Here is a 13305-nt window from a genome sequence, read left to right as displayed (position 1 = left end):
CTTAAATAATATTCTTGGACTACATCACTTCCTTTCTTTTCTCCGCACTTTGAAGCCCTGTTCCTAAAATGCATTCCATCCTTCTTTTTTTTCTGGAAATAGTCTGAATTACCCTTCAAGATTTTTGCCTTGATGAAGCCTTCCTGACTTTTCCATGCTGCAGGGCTAAATAAATTCTCTCTTACCATACCTACCTTTTGTCCAGCTTAGGTTATTTCCTATTCTCTGAGGCCCATAGAGCCATATGTGGGCTTTATTTATTTTTGTATTCTCATAGCAAAATGCTTTGCCAGCAAAGGAGATCCTCAATAGCTTTATAAAGTAAAAAGCTGTGAACTGATTTCAACTGTTAGATTACTTCCCTTTAACTCTCTTTTTGTAATTCATCAGGGGAGTTTTGCCATTATTATCCTATCCTGTGAAGTACAAGTTAATCGTCCTTGTACTACTATGTCCAGTTGGCCTATAAGCTTTTTTTTTTTTTTTTAAATTTTGGTGTTGCTTATTCAATTTATAAGAACATTTATTCTATAAATCTGGTTCCAGATGAACATAGATCATTTTTAAACACTTCTTCATAGAATTAATTCCTTACATATTCATGGGATGGTAAATTTTTTCAAAGCACTTTTTATAATACACTTTACCCTCACACTAACTCTGAAATATATGTAAGCAATGTGGTATACTCTTTCAGCATTTGAAGTTAAAGTGAAATGTTCACCATGAACTAGGAAAACAGAAAGTTCAAAAAAATCTGCAATGCCCACCTAAATCCTCAGGAGGGAAGGTCCATTAGGTACTCTTCCCTAGGCATCATTCTCCAATGATAGGGGCTAAAGATTTGCCCCATTCCACTTTCAAGCTTCTAGAATCCCTAATACTTAATTGAACTGAGGTCCAGACATGTTGCATTAACCTGCATTAATGCCAAAGTAGTAATCCAAGTCTTCTGATTCCCAGTGTAAGAACCCACTTTGCTTAATTACATTCAACTTTATAAATGCTGCTATCATCATCCAGCAATACAAACATGCTTCACAAATCTGTCTTCACAAACATTTAGAAATGAAAACTCCTGCGCCTTTTTCAAAAAAAAAAAAAAAGCTATATTTATATGTGACAGTTAAAAGTTTTTCCATTAATGCTTTGGAGTTAGTTACAATGGGCAACTTTAAAATACCCAAGTATAATGATTTAAATCAGAGTGCATAAGAAAGTCAGTAATCCAGAAATCAATTTATGACACTGCGTTATGTGTCACTTTTAAGCCAATGCTGTGTACTCTAATGTTGGATGCGTTTGGAGAAATACATCATAGATGAGATGGGAAACAAAGATTTTAGTATCCTGATCCACTAACAATAAATCCAGTACAAATTAATGAAAAACAATACCAGAGACTTAAATTGAGGATCTCAAGTTGGTAATAGTAGGATGAAATAAACACCCGCCATAAGAATAAAAGGGATTAGCTCAGGAATGGGTGAGAAACAGCAGAGCTTCTCCCTGTTCTCCCTATATTTCCAACCATTTTTTAGAATTTTGATGTGGTCACAAGAGTACAGCCACCCATGAAAATACAGGTACAACTAATGCTTCCTCCTCAGGGCACTCCATAAGCATTGGTGAAAATACAACCCACTACTATTTAGGATTACAAAACACATGCTCTAGCTATGTGTCTTTGGAAAGACTGGATCATTTGAGGGGAGTTCGGTGTCTATTTTTCCCCACATACTACTCTCAACAATGGTTCCAAATGGTTCTCTTCCATTTCTGCTCTCCTAAGGAAGAGAAATTAATCTCTTCTCTTTCAGGGGGACTGTGTTTTCTGTATTCCTTCTCCAAGTATGACTCTGTCTATTTTTTTTTTTTAAGAGGACTAGATTTTTTTTTTTTCTTGCTAATGCATTAGGTTTGTTTTAAAGTTTTAAGTCCATAAATATACTGGCACTACAAATACCTGTATAGGCAAACTGGGGAGTGAGGCTGGAGATTAGAGGAATGAGATGTTGGGGCTTTTATTATTTGAAAGTATCTCACTTTTATTAAAAAAAAATAGGGAAAAGTTCTGATAATTATGGAAAGTGTGTGTTTGTTGCTCAGTCCTGTCCGACTCTTTGAGACCCCATGGCTCCTCTGTCCATGGAATTCTCCAGGCAAGAATATTGAAGTGGGTTGCCATTCCCTTCTCCAGGGGCTCGTTCTCACCCAGAGAACTATGGAAAAGGAAGCTGAAATAACTGATGTGACTTCCCACCCCACTGCCCTGAGCCTCTCCTAAGTGCTTCCTAACTTGAGTTTCTAAGCAACAGGAAGAAAAACGGTGGAACGGAAACAAAAGCAGCCAAAACTTATCTCCAAGTGAGAGAAGGTAAGAAAGTTCCGAGAAAGGGCGCTGGATTCATTTGGTAGAGGGGGGAAAAAAAGTAAGAAAGTCAAAAGCACAGAGTGTGCGTTGCGGTGGGGAATTCCCTGGAAGGCTGGGGATTAGGGGAAAAGGAAAGGGAGAGAACTCACCCCCCAGCCAGTTGTCGGAGATGTTCTGGAGCATAGTGACCGGGATGCAGAAGAAGGCGATGAGCAGGTCGCTGAGCGCCAGGGAGCAGATGAAGATGTTGGTGGCAGTGCGCATGGCCTTGCTGCGGGTCACCACGTAGACCACCAACGCGTTGCCAAAGAGTGCCAGGGCGAAGATGAGCACGCCGGTGAGCACGAAGGCCAGCTTGGCGCGCCCGGGCAGCTCTGGGGTGTAGACGAGCGGCCTCAGCCCATAGAGCGAGATGAACTGCTCCCGCGTCAGGTTGTGGTCCCGCAGCAGCCGGGAGAACTGCTCCGGAGTGATGTTGAGCGACTGCATGCTGCGTGCGCCCCTAGCGCCATCCACCTCCGGGGCACGGACTCCCGCGCAGCGGGGCGCGGGCTCCTGGAGGACCGGCCCGGCGGCCGCCTGCCGCCCCTGGAGGCCTCGGCAGCCTCTGCTCTGCGCTCCGGCGCGCGGGAGGGCTCCCGCCAGCAGCTAGAGAGGTTCGGGGGAGGGAAAACAGTGCAGGGCTTTAACTCATAATCGAGAGCCAAAGCGAGGGAGATTATCCCATTGACCAAAAATGTTCCTAGTTCAAAGTTCTGCTCTTCTCTGAGGCCAGGCGCTGTGGCCGTCCGGAATGCCGGAGCGGCAGTCCCCGCGCCTTTCACTCCCCGGCCACGCGGTAAGGACGCTGCACCGGCTCCGGAGCGGCGGAGGGCAGGGCGGGAGCTCGGCTGCGCGCCGCTTACTCCCAGCTTCAGCTCGGGGACCCCGCCTCCGCACCCTCCAGGCGGGAGTGGGAAACTCCTCCCTGCTCTCCAGTCTCTGGCACGCAGATCCTGTCTGGTGCCCCAGGTCCTGCGTCTGGGAAAAAGTGAGTACTGTGGTTTTCCACAGTCTCACGGTTTCTCCTCTTATAATAGGGCTATAGCCAGCCAAGGCAAAATGAGATTTATTTTTAATTATTCTCCTGTGTTAAAAAATAATTACAAGCTCCTAGGAAATCACACAGATAGTACAGAGAGGTCTCCTGTATCCTGCACCTGGTTTCTCCAATTGATTACATCTTGTTTAACTATCAGTTCAGTTCAGTTCAGTCGCTCAGTCGTGTCCGACTCTGCGACCCCATGAATTGCAGCAGGCCAGGCCTCCCTGTCCGTCACCAGCTCCCGGAGTTCACTCAGACTCGCGTCCATCAAGTCAGTGATGCCATCCAGCCATCTCATCCTCTGTCGTCCCCTTCTCCTCCTGCCCCCAATCCCTCCCAGCATCAAAGTCTTTTCCAATGAGTCAACTCTTCGCATGAGGTGGCCAAAGTACTGGAGTTTCAGCTTTAGCATCATTCTTTCCAAAGAAATCCCAGGGCTGATCTCCTTCAGAATGGACTGGTTGGATCTCCTTGCAGTCCAAGGGACTCTCAAGAGTCTTCTCCAACACCACAGTTCAAAAGCATCAATTCTTCGGTGCTCAGCCGTCCAACTCTCACATCCATACATGACTACTGGAAAAACCATAGCCTTGACTAGACAGACTTTAGTCTCTGCTTTTGAATATGCTATCTAGGTTGCTCATAACTTTTCTTCCTATAGGACAATACAAAACCAGGAATCTGATATGTGTGTGATATATTGTGTGTGTAGGTCTGTGCCATTTTATAGCAAGTGTAGATGCCTGTAACCACCACCAAAACCAAGATAGAAAACTGTTCTCTCACCACAAAGATTTCCATAAAGCTATCCCTTTACAGTCACACCCAGTACTCCCCCTACCTCTAACCCCTGCTGATCACTAATTATTCTCCAGCTCTGTATTTTGGCAGGTTGTATAAACAATCACACAGTATATGATCTTTTGATATCAATTTTTTTCCCCACTCAGCATAATGCTCTTAAAATTCATCCAAGTTGTTAGGTGTATTGGTAGTTGCATTTTTACTGCTGAGCATATATCACAGTTTAACCAGTCACCCATAATAAGATATTTTGGTTGTTTCCAGTTTGGGGCTATTACAAATACAGCTGCTATGAAGAGCCAGGTACAGATTTTTGTGTGTATGTGTTCATTTCTTTGAGAAATGACAAAAAGTTTGCTTGTTCATTCTGGGCTCAAATGGTAAAGAATTTGCATGCAATGCAGGAGACCCAGGTTCGATCCCTGGGTCAGGAAAATCGCCTGAAAGAGGGAATGGCAACCCACTCCAGTATTTTGGCCTGGAGAATTCCATGGACAGAGGAGCCTGGCGGGCTACAGTCCATGGGGTTGCAAAGAGTCATACACAACTGAATGACTAACACTTCTCTTCACTTTGCTTGTACAGTCTATGGTTTTTAAGAAATTAAATATTTAGGTTTTTAAGAAATTGCCAAGGAGTACATCAAGGCTGTATATTGTCACCCTGCTTATTTAACTTATATACAGAATACATCATATGAAATATCTGGCTGGACGAATCACAAGCTGGAATCAAGATTGACGGGAGAAATATCAATAACCTCAGATATGCAAATGACACCACCTGTATGGAAAAAAAATGAAGAACTAAAGAGCCTCTTGATGAAAGTGAAAAAGGAGAGTGAAAAATTTGGCTTAAAACTAAACAACATTCAGAAAACTAAGATTGTGGCATCCGGTCCCATCACTCCACGGTAAGTAGATGGGGAAACAGTGGAAACAGTGGCTGACTTTATTTTCTTGGGCTCCATTATCACTGTGAATAGTGCCTGCAGCCGTGAAATTAAGATGCTTGCTCCTTGGAAGAAAAATTATGAACAACCTAGACAGCATATTAAAAAGCAGAGACATTACCTTGCCAAAGGTCCTCTAGTAAAAGTTATGTTTTTTCCAGTAGTCATGTACAGATGTGAAAGCTGGGCAATAAAAAGGCTGAGGCCCAAGGAATTGATGCCTTCAAACTGTGGTGCTGGAGAAGACTCTTGAGACTCCCTTGGACAGCAAGGAGATCAAACCAGTCAATCCTAAAGGAAATCAGTCCTGAATACTCATTGGAAGGACTGATGCTAAAGCTGAAGCTCCAATACGTGGGCCACCTGATGCAAAGAACTGACTCATTGGAAAAAACTTTGATGCTAGGAAAGATTGAAGGCAGGAAGAGAAGGGGATGACAGAGGATAAGATGGTTGGATGGCATCACTGACTTGATGGACATGAGTTTGACCAAGCTCCTGGAGTTGGTGATGGACAGGAAAGCCTGGTGTGCTGCAAAGTCCAGGCCTTCCCATGCTGGTTGCAAAGTCGGACACAACTAAGTGACTGCGCAACAGCAAGAAATTGTCAAACTACTTTTTGGAATAGTTGTACATTTTAACTTTCCAACATCTACATATTAGAATTTCCGTTTCTCCACATCCTTGGTGTTGTCTCATTACTTTTATTTTAGCTGTTTTAATAAGTGTTCAGTGATATCTCAGTGAGTCTTAATTTGCATTCTTCTAATAGCAAATGATATTGAATATCTTCTCATGTGTTTATTTGCCATCCCAGTATCTTCTTCAGTGAAACGTTTTTTAAAATATATTTACCCATTTTCTAATTGAACTGTTTGGCCTATTTGCTGTTGAGTTTAGAAGGTACACTTTGTATAAAGTGGAAGTAAAGTGAAGTCACTCAGTTGTGTCCAACTCTTTGCAACCCCATGGACTGTAGCCCACCACGCTCCTCCATCCATGGAATTTTCTAAGCAAGAGTACTAGAGTGCTAGATGCTAATTCTTTGTCAAATAAGTGGCTTGTAATCTTTCCTTCTGTTTATACCCTGTTGTTTATCCCCTTTACAGAGTCTCTCATGGATCAAAGTTTTCATTTTTAAATTTTTTATTGGAGTACAGTTGCTTTACAATGGTCTGTTAGTTTCTGCTGTACAATGAAGTGAATTGGCTCTATGTGTACATACATACCTTCCTTCTCAAAGGTTTCAGTTTTGATCAGGTCCCATTTATCCTTTTTTAATTTTATTAGTTATACTTTTGACGTCCAGTCTGAGAACTCTTCACCAGATTCCCTGTCCCTAGGCTTTTCTCCTGTGTCCTTTTCTAAGAGTTCTGTGGTTTTACATCTGACATTTTGAGCTCTCTATTCTGTTCCACTGACTGAAGTGTCTCTTTGTCCTCTAATCCCTCACAGTTGTGAATACTGCAGCTATGTAAGTCTTGAAACCAAGTAGAGTGATTTCTGCCACTTTCTTCTTCTTTAAAAAAAGAATTTTAGACATTCTAGGGCCTGTGCCTATTTGTATAAATATTATAATATATTTGTGTGTCTCTACAAAATGTCTTCCTAGGATTTTGATAGGAATTGAGATCTCTGCTATGAATAAATCTGTGAACAGAGTAGGTCTCATTGTATATTTAGGCCTTCTTTGATTTCTTTCATCAGCATTTTGCAGTTTTCAGCATATAAGGCCTGCATAATATTTTGTTAGATTTGCACTTAAGCTATTTTTTAAGCATCTGTGCATGGTATTGTAGTTCTAATTTTCACTTCCATGTGTTCATTACTAGTACATGGAAATGCAATTATTTCATATGTTGATCTTGAAACCTATGATGCTGCTGAATTTACTTGTTAGTTTTAGGTGGTTTGTTGTTGATCTCTTGAGATTTTCTACATTGACAATCATGTCATTTGAAAAGAGAGAGTCGTACAAAGTGAAGTCAGTTAGGAAGAGAAGAAAAAATATAGTGTATTAATGCATATAGGTGGAATCTAGAAAAATGGTATTTGTGAAGTTGCTCAGTCATGTCCAACTCTTTGTAACCGCATAGGGTGTAGCCTACCAGGTTCCACCACCCATGGGATTTTCCAGGCAAGAATACTGGAGTGGGTTGCCATTTCCTTCTCCAGGAGATCTTCCCTCCCCAGGGGTTGAACCTGGGTCTCCTGCATTGTAGGATGCTTTACCATCTGAGCCACCAGGGAAGGCTTAAGAAAAATGGTATAGATGATCTATTTGCAAAGCAAAAATAGAGACACAGATGTAGAGCATTAGTCACAATAGGCAAAAAAGTGGAAACAACCCAAGTGTCTATCAATGGATAAATATATAAACAAAATATGGTATTATATGTGAGTGTATATATACACACACACACACATATATATGTGTGTGTGTATATATATATAATGGGATATTATTCAGCCTTAAAAGAGAAGGAAATCCTGACATGTGCTACAACATGAATTAACCTTGGGACATTATGCTAAGTGAAATAAACCAGTCGCAAAAAGACAAATGCTGTATGGTTCCACTTATCTGAGGTACTTAGGGTAGTCAAATTCATTGAGATAGAAAGTAGAATGGTGGCTGCCAGGTGTTAAGTGCTGGAGCAGATGGAGAGTTGTTGGGGTATATCAAGCATCTCAGTCTTGCAAACTGTAAAGAGTTCTAGAGATTGGTTGCACAATGATGTGGATATACTACACTACTAAACTGCACACTTACAAATGGTTAAGATAGTAAATTTTATGGTTTGTGTATTTAACCAGTATTTTTTTCTTTCTTTTTTTAATATAAATTTATTAGTTTTAATTGGAGGCTAATTACTTTATAACATTGTATTGGTTTTGCCATATATCAACATGAATCCACCACAGGTGTACACGTGTTCCCCATCCTGAACCCCCCTCCCAACTCCCTCCGCAAACCATCCCTCTGGGTCATCCCAGTGCACCAGCCCCAAGCATCCTCCATCATGCATCGAGTATTTTCTTAAAGGGAGCGAAAGCATTAATAATAGCATCATTTGAACTACACGTTGCATTATTTTATTTTTACAACAACTGTGTGAGGCAGGTGCTTTTATTATTCTCATTTTATAAATGAAAAAGGGAGGCATAGACAATATTATGAAACTCACTCAAGTTCACACAGCTCAAAACTGTTAGTTTCTAAAGAATTCCAGGAAGTAAGGTTCTTAAGCCCATACTGTCTTTACTATCCAGCAAAAATCTATTAAACTTACCAGGACAAAACAAAAAGAAGGAGAGGCAGGAGATATAGGCATGGAGTTGGTAATGAAGAAAGACAAGCAGGCACTTATACCAGTGAATCTAGATAAGAAGCTACAGCAACTGAGTAGAATATTTAGCTACCAGCTTCCTGAAGGGAAGGGAGTAGGGAGGAAGGACTCCCCTCTCCTTCGTGCAGAAGGGAGTCATTATTCATTACTCAAAAGAGAAAAGAAGCATACTTGTATGTCAGAAGAGACCAGGCTTTTTCTGACTCTGAACTGCAGCAGGAATTGACCATACCAGCCTTTATAGAAAAAAAGGGAAAGTACATGCTGATGTGTCTTCAGCAGTAGCGGACATTCGGCATGTCACCATTCATAGGACAAACGATGCCAGCTGAAGGCATAACTCGAGTCATAACCCCTAAAATGAGGTGTATGGAAAGTCAGAGTAATAAAATGCAGGCATGCTGCTTTCCGGCGATTTGGCTGGGTAGGAGAAAGCTTAGGAAATGTGTTACTATTCACGTCTCATAAACTACCAGCCCTGAATATCAATTGTATTTGTCAGGCTTTGGACAGGAGCTGCATATAGGAAATGGCTGTAAACTGAGATAAACGAGGTAATTTCTGCTGTTGATTGAAAAGAGACCCATGTGCTCTGGACACAGCATATTTACGAGCTAGTGGGTTTGTTAGGAAAGTTAAGGGATCAGCTGCACTGTCCTACTGTTCAAGTAGATCCCTCTGATTCTGCATGCGGTCAGCAACAGACTGTAGAGCTGGAAAGCATGTTTGTTGTTGTTTAGTCCCTAAGTCATGTTTGCGATCCCATGGACTGCAGCCCACCAGGCTTCCCTGTCCTTTACTATCTCCCGGAGTTTGCTCAGATTCATGTCCATTAACTCAGTGATGCCATCCAACCATCTCATCCTCTGTTGTCCCCTCTCCTCTTGCCTTCGATCTTTCCCAGCATCAGGATCTTTTCCAAAGAGTCAATTCTTTGCATTAAGTGGTCAAAGTATTGGAGTTTCAGCTTAAGCGTCAGTACTTCCAATAAATATTCAGGACTAACTTCCTTTAGGATTGACTGGTTTGATCTTGCTGTCCAAGGGACTCTCAAGGGTCTTCTCCAATACCACAGTTTGAAAGCATCAATTCTTTGGTGCTCAGACTTCTTTATGGTCCAACTCACACATCTGTGCATGACTACTGGGAAAAAAACCATAGCTTTGACTATATGGACCTTTGTCAGCAAAGTGATGTCTCTTCTTTTTAATACACTGTCTATGAGGAGGACTAACAACCCATGGGGCTGAAGAACTGCCACTGAGAATCTTTAGGAAAAAAAAAAAACAATAAAAATAGTGTGGACTAGATGTGGCGATTTTTAAACCATACATTTAAGGCGAGTTCCAGTAAAATTATAGAGTAATTTAATAAAAGGAAGGAGATTATCAACACAGGTTTTTTTTTTATTAAGAACAAGGTTTGTCAAAGTACTGCATTTTATTAGGTGCTACTAGACTAGCAGTTGCTAGACACAACTTTATTTTCTTATCACTGCAGATGGTGATTGCAGCCATGAAATTGAAAGACACTTGCTCCTTGGAAGAAAACTGTGACAAACGTAGAGAGCATATTAAAAAGCAGAGACATTACTTTGCCAACAAAGGTCCATACAATCAAAGCTGTGGTTTTTCGAGTGGTCATGTACGGATGTGAGAGTTGGACCGTAAAGAAAGCTGAGTGCTGAAGAATTTATGCTTTTGAACTGTGGTGCTGGAGAAGACCCTTGAGAGTCCCTTGGACTGCAAGGAGATCCAACCAGTCCATCCTAAAGGAAATCAAGACTAACTATTCATTGGAAGGGCTGATACTGAAGCTGAATCTCCAATACTTTGGTCACCAGATATGAAGAACTGACTCATTGGAAAAGAGCCTGATGCTGGGAAAGATTGAAGGCAGGGAGAGAAGGGGATGACAGAGGATGAAATGGTTGAATGGCATCACTGACTCAATGGACATGAGTTTGGGCAAGCTCTGGGAGTTGGTGATGGACAGGGAAGCCCGGCGTGTTCCGTGGGGTCGCAAAGAGTCGGACACGGTGAGTGAACGGAGACTAGCAGTAGAACACTGTGGTCAGGGGAGACCCTTCTCATCCCTCAATCCTAGCTCTGTCACTCGCTACCTGCAGAACCCAGCTGAACCTGTTAGTCTGTCTAAGCCTCAGCTTCCTTATTCATAACCGGGGGATATAATACCTACTTACTGGTTCTATTGTGAGCAATAAGCAAAATAGTTTACATAAATTGTTTAGTACAGTGCCTAACAAAAAAGTGGCTGATAAACATTAGTCATCATGATTTTCTTCTGTCAAAATAAAAAAGCAAGCATAGGTTCAAAATAATGTTATGAGTTTAAGATTTGAAACCCTCAGAAATTGTTTTCATTTTTATTAAAAATGTTCTCTTTGTCCCTATATGTAGTCACTGGAGAGTAACTTTCCCTATTTCACAGTCACCTAAGGTTCATGTTTTCAAATACAAGTGTCATTTACCGACTTGACTAATAAGAGAATACAGGCATGGGCTACACTGTTAGCTCAGATGGTAAAGAATTTGTGAGAACTACAGGAAACCCAGATTTGATCCCTGGGTCAGGAAGATCCCCTGGAGAAGGGAATGGCAATCCACTCCAGTATTTTTGCCTGGAGAATTCCATGGACAGAGGAGCCTGGCAGTCTATAGTCCGTGATGTTACAAAGAGTCGGACATGACTGAGTGACTAACACACACACATATATTGAACATAAGAATGTAGCCAAACGTTAGAAAGCTCTCAGTGTCCTTCAAGGGGACTTAGACACTTAAGTTTTAACCTCCCTAATGTTTAGCTGACTTGTCTCCAAGTTACTTTTAATGAGACTAAGGTTTTACACAACATATTGCTGAAGGAATAAGGTATGATTCAATTTAATATATGCAATAGTGTGTGGGCATAGTAAATGAGAGATGATAAAGGGTTAACAGTGATGGTATAAGCACAGATGTTATTTAGATTATTTTGATCAGAAGTATTTTCTGTTTTTTCTACAATTAGTGTATATAAAATGGGAGAAATATTTTGAATTTTATTTTATTTTATTTTTTATTTTTAGTTTTTTATTTTTTAAATTTTAAAATCTTTAATTCTTACATGCATTCCCAAACATGAACCCCCCTCCCACCTCCCTCCCCATAACATCTTTCTGGGTCATCCCCATGCACCAGCCCCAAGCATGCTGCATCCTGCGTCAGACATAGACTGGCGATTCAATTCACATGATAGTATACATGTTAGAATGTCATTCTCCCAAATCATCCCACCCTCTCCCTCTCCCTCTGTGATAAGGAATGTCAAAATCTAAAATTTTTATAACTGGATGAGAACATGCTTGGAATGTGTTTTTTCAAATTTTCTAGCCAATTTGGCTTAGTGGATATAAATCATAGCCTCCAGGCTTAGGACAAAGTTGTAAACACGTTTCAGAATATCCATTTATTTATTCATCAAACACACATTATCCCCAAGATATGCTACATGCTATGTTATATATGAGGAGTAAAATTATAAGTTAGATAGAGATTAATTCTTGGTGGCGGAGCTTCTTGCCCTTCCTGGAAAAGAACTGAAGCCTAAATTTTCCTGTCAGAAGTTCTCACGTTTGAAAGCAGATTAGAATCATCCGAGGAGCCTTTCATAGTGCCAACGCCGGGCCCCACCTGCAGAGACTGTAGTTTAATTGAAGGGACTCAGGTAACTCTAATATGCAGCCAGAGCCTGAGGAATGGGTATTGAAACTGACGACTGAGGGATATGAGGAGGGATGTGCAGAGACAGAGAGAAGGAGGAGTCTGGGTGGAGTCTGGTCAGAGATGGATGCAGATGAGGGATGCAGAGGGCATGGAAAACATGATGCCCTGTGAAGCCCCAGAAGCTACTGCACACCAGCTTACAGGTTTGCCCCAGGTACATGTGCTTTTTAAATGTTTTATGAAAAATGACCTGGCCCCTTTAAATAAAGGGAAATCTGTGCCAGCCATCTTGAGACAGGTGGGGACAACTGCTAGAAGCTGGTGACACAGTCCAGTAAAAACAAAATTCTGTGTGCACATGAGTAACTTATCATAACCCCCAGCTCCCATGGAGAGAAAGCTGCCACACTTCAGTTCAAACGGCACGTGGGGTGGGTCAGGCTAGAAAAGGCCAATAAGCGGAGACTCCACAGAACCCCAAGGGCAGAGGAGGTCACTGGGACAAGTCTCCACAGGCATTGACAGTAAAGCAGAGATCATCCAGGGAGACTGGCACATGGATTCCCAGAGGCCTGGCAGAGTCATAAGGCCACAACAGCAGACCGATCTGGCAGTGAGATCATCAGTGAGATCTGGCAGCATGTGGCCAGCCCAGTCTGGGGCTGATGTTTGGGGTTTAGACTACAGATGCCAGAGGGAAGAAAGGGAGTAAGAAAGGGAGGTTATCTCAGGTCAGGGCCAGCCTCAGAGGCTGGAGGTGGAGAAGAGAAAAGTAGAGACATAACACTGAGGGTGGACTAAAAGGCAGATGATAATCAACAGCTATATATGTGCCCACTTTAAGAGGGACTCGGCACTGTTCCAGAGGTCTGGTTCAGGGCCCCCGTCAGGCTTAGCTGGCAGCAGCTGCAGGACCTCCATGGCCTCTGTGAGCAAACCTCACGGGCCACCGTGAAGCAGAGTGACCTGAGGAGAAGGGAGCAGCCAGAGGGCCCCTTTCCTGGGGCCTGAGG

The 13305-nt window shown here is 42.1% G+C and overlaps 1 protein-coding gene across 1 annotated transcript in view; it reads right to left on the bottom strand.

Annotated features, from left to right (window-relative positions):
- Window positions 1-3294, bottom strand: part of QRFPR (pyroglutamylated RFamide peptide receptor) — a 55957-nt gene extending 52663 nt beyond the window's left edge. The window contains exon 1 of the mRNA XM_069592943.1: window positions 2524-3294. Coding sequence (XP_069449044.1) covers window positions 2524-2863 — 340 coding nt within the window. The 5' untranslated portion in view covers window positions 2864-3294. The remainder of the gene's footprint in view (window positions 1-2523) is intronic.
- Window positions 3295-13305: the final 10011 nt, after the last annotated feature.

This window comes from Ovis canadensis, chromosome 6 (genome assembly GCF_042477335.2).
Source record: "Ovis canadensis isolate MfBH-ARS-UI-01 breed Bighorn chromosome 6, ARS-UI_OviCan_v2, whole genome shotgun sequence".
In the NCBI taxonomy this organism is placed as follows: Eukaryota; Metazoa; Chordata; class Mammalia; order Artiodactyla; family Bovidae; genus Ovis; species Ovis canadensis.
The sequence above is the reverse complement of the archived record's forward strand: the minus strand, read 5'-3'. Positions and strand labels throughout refer to the sequence as shown.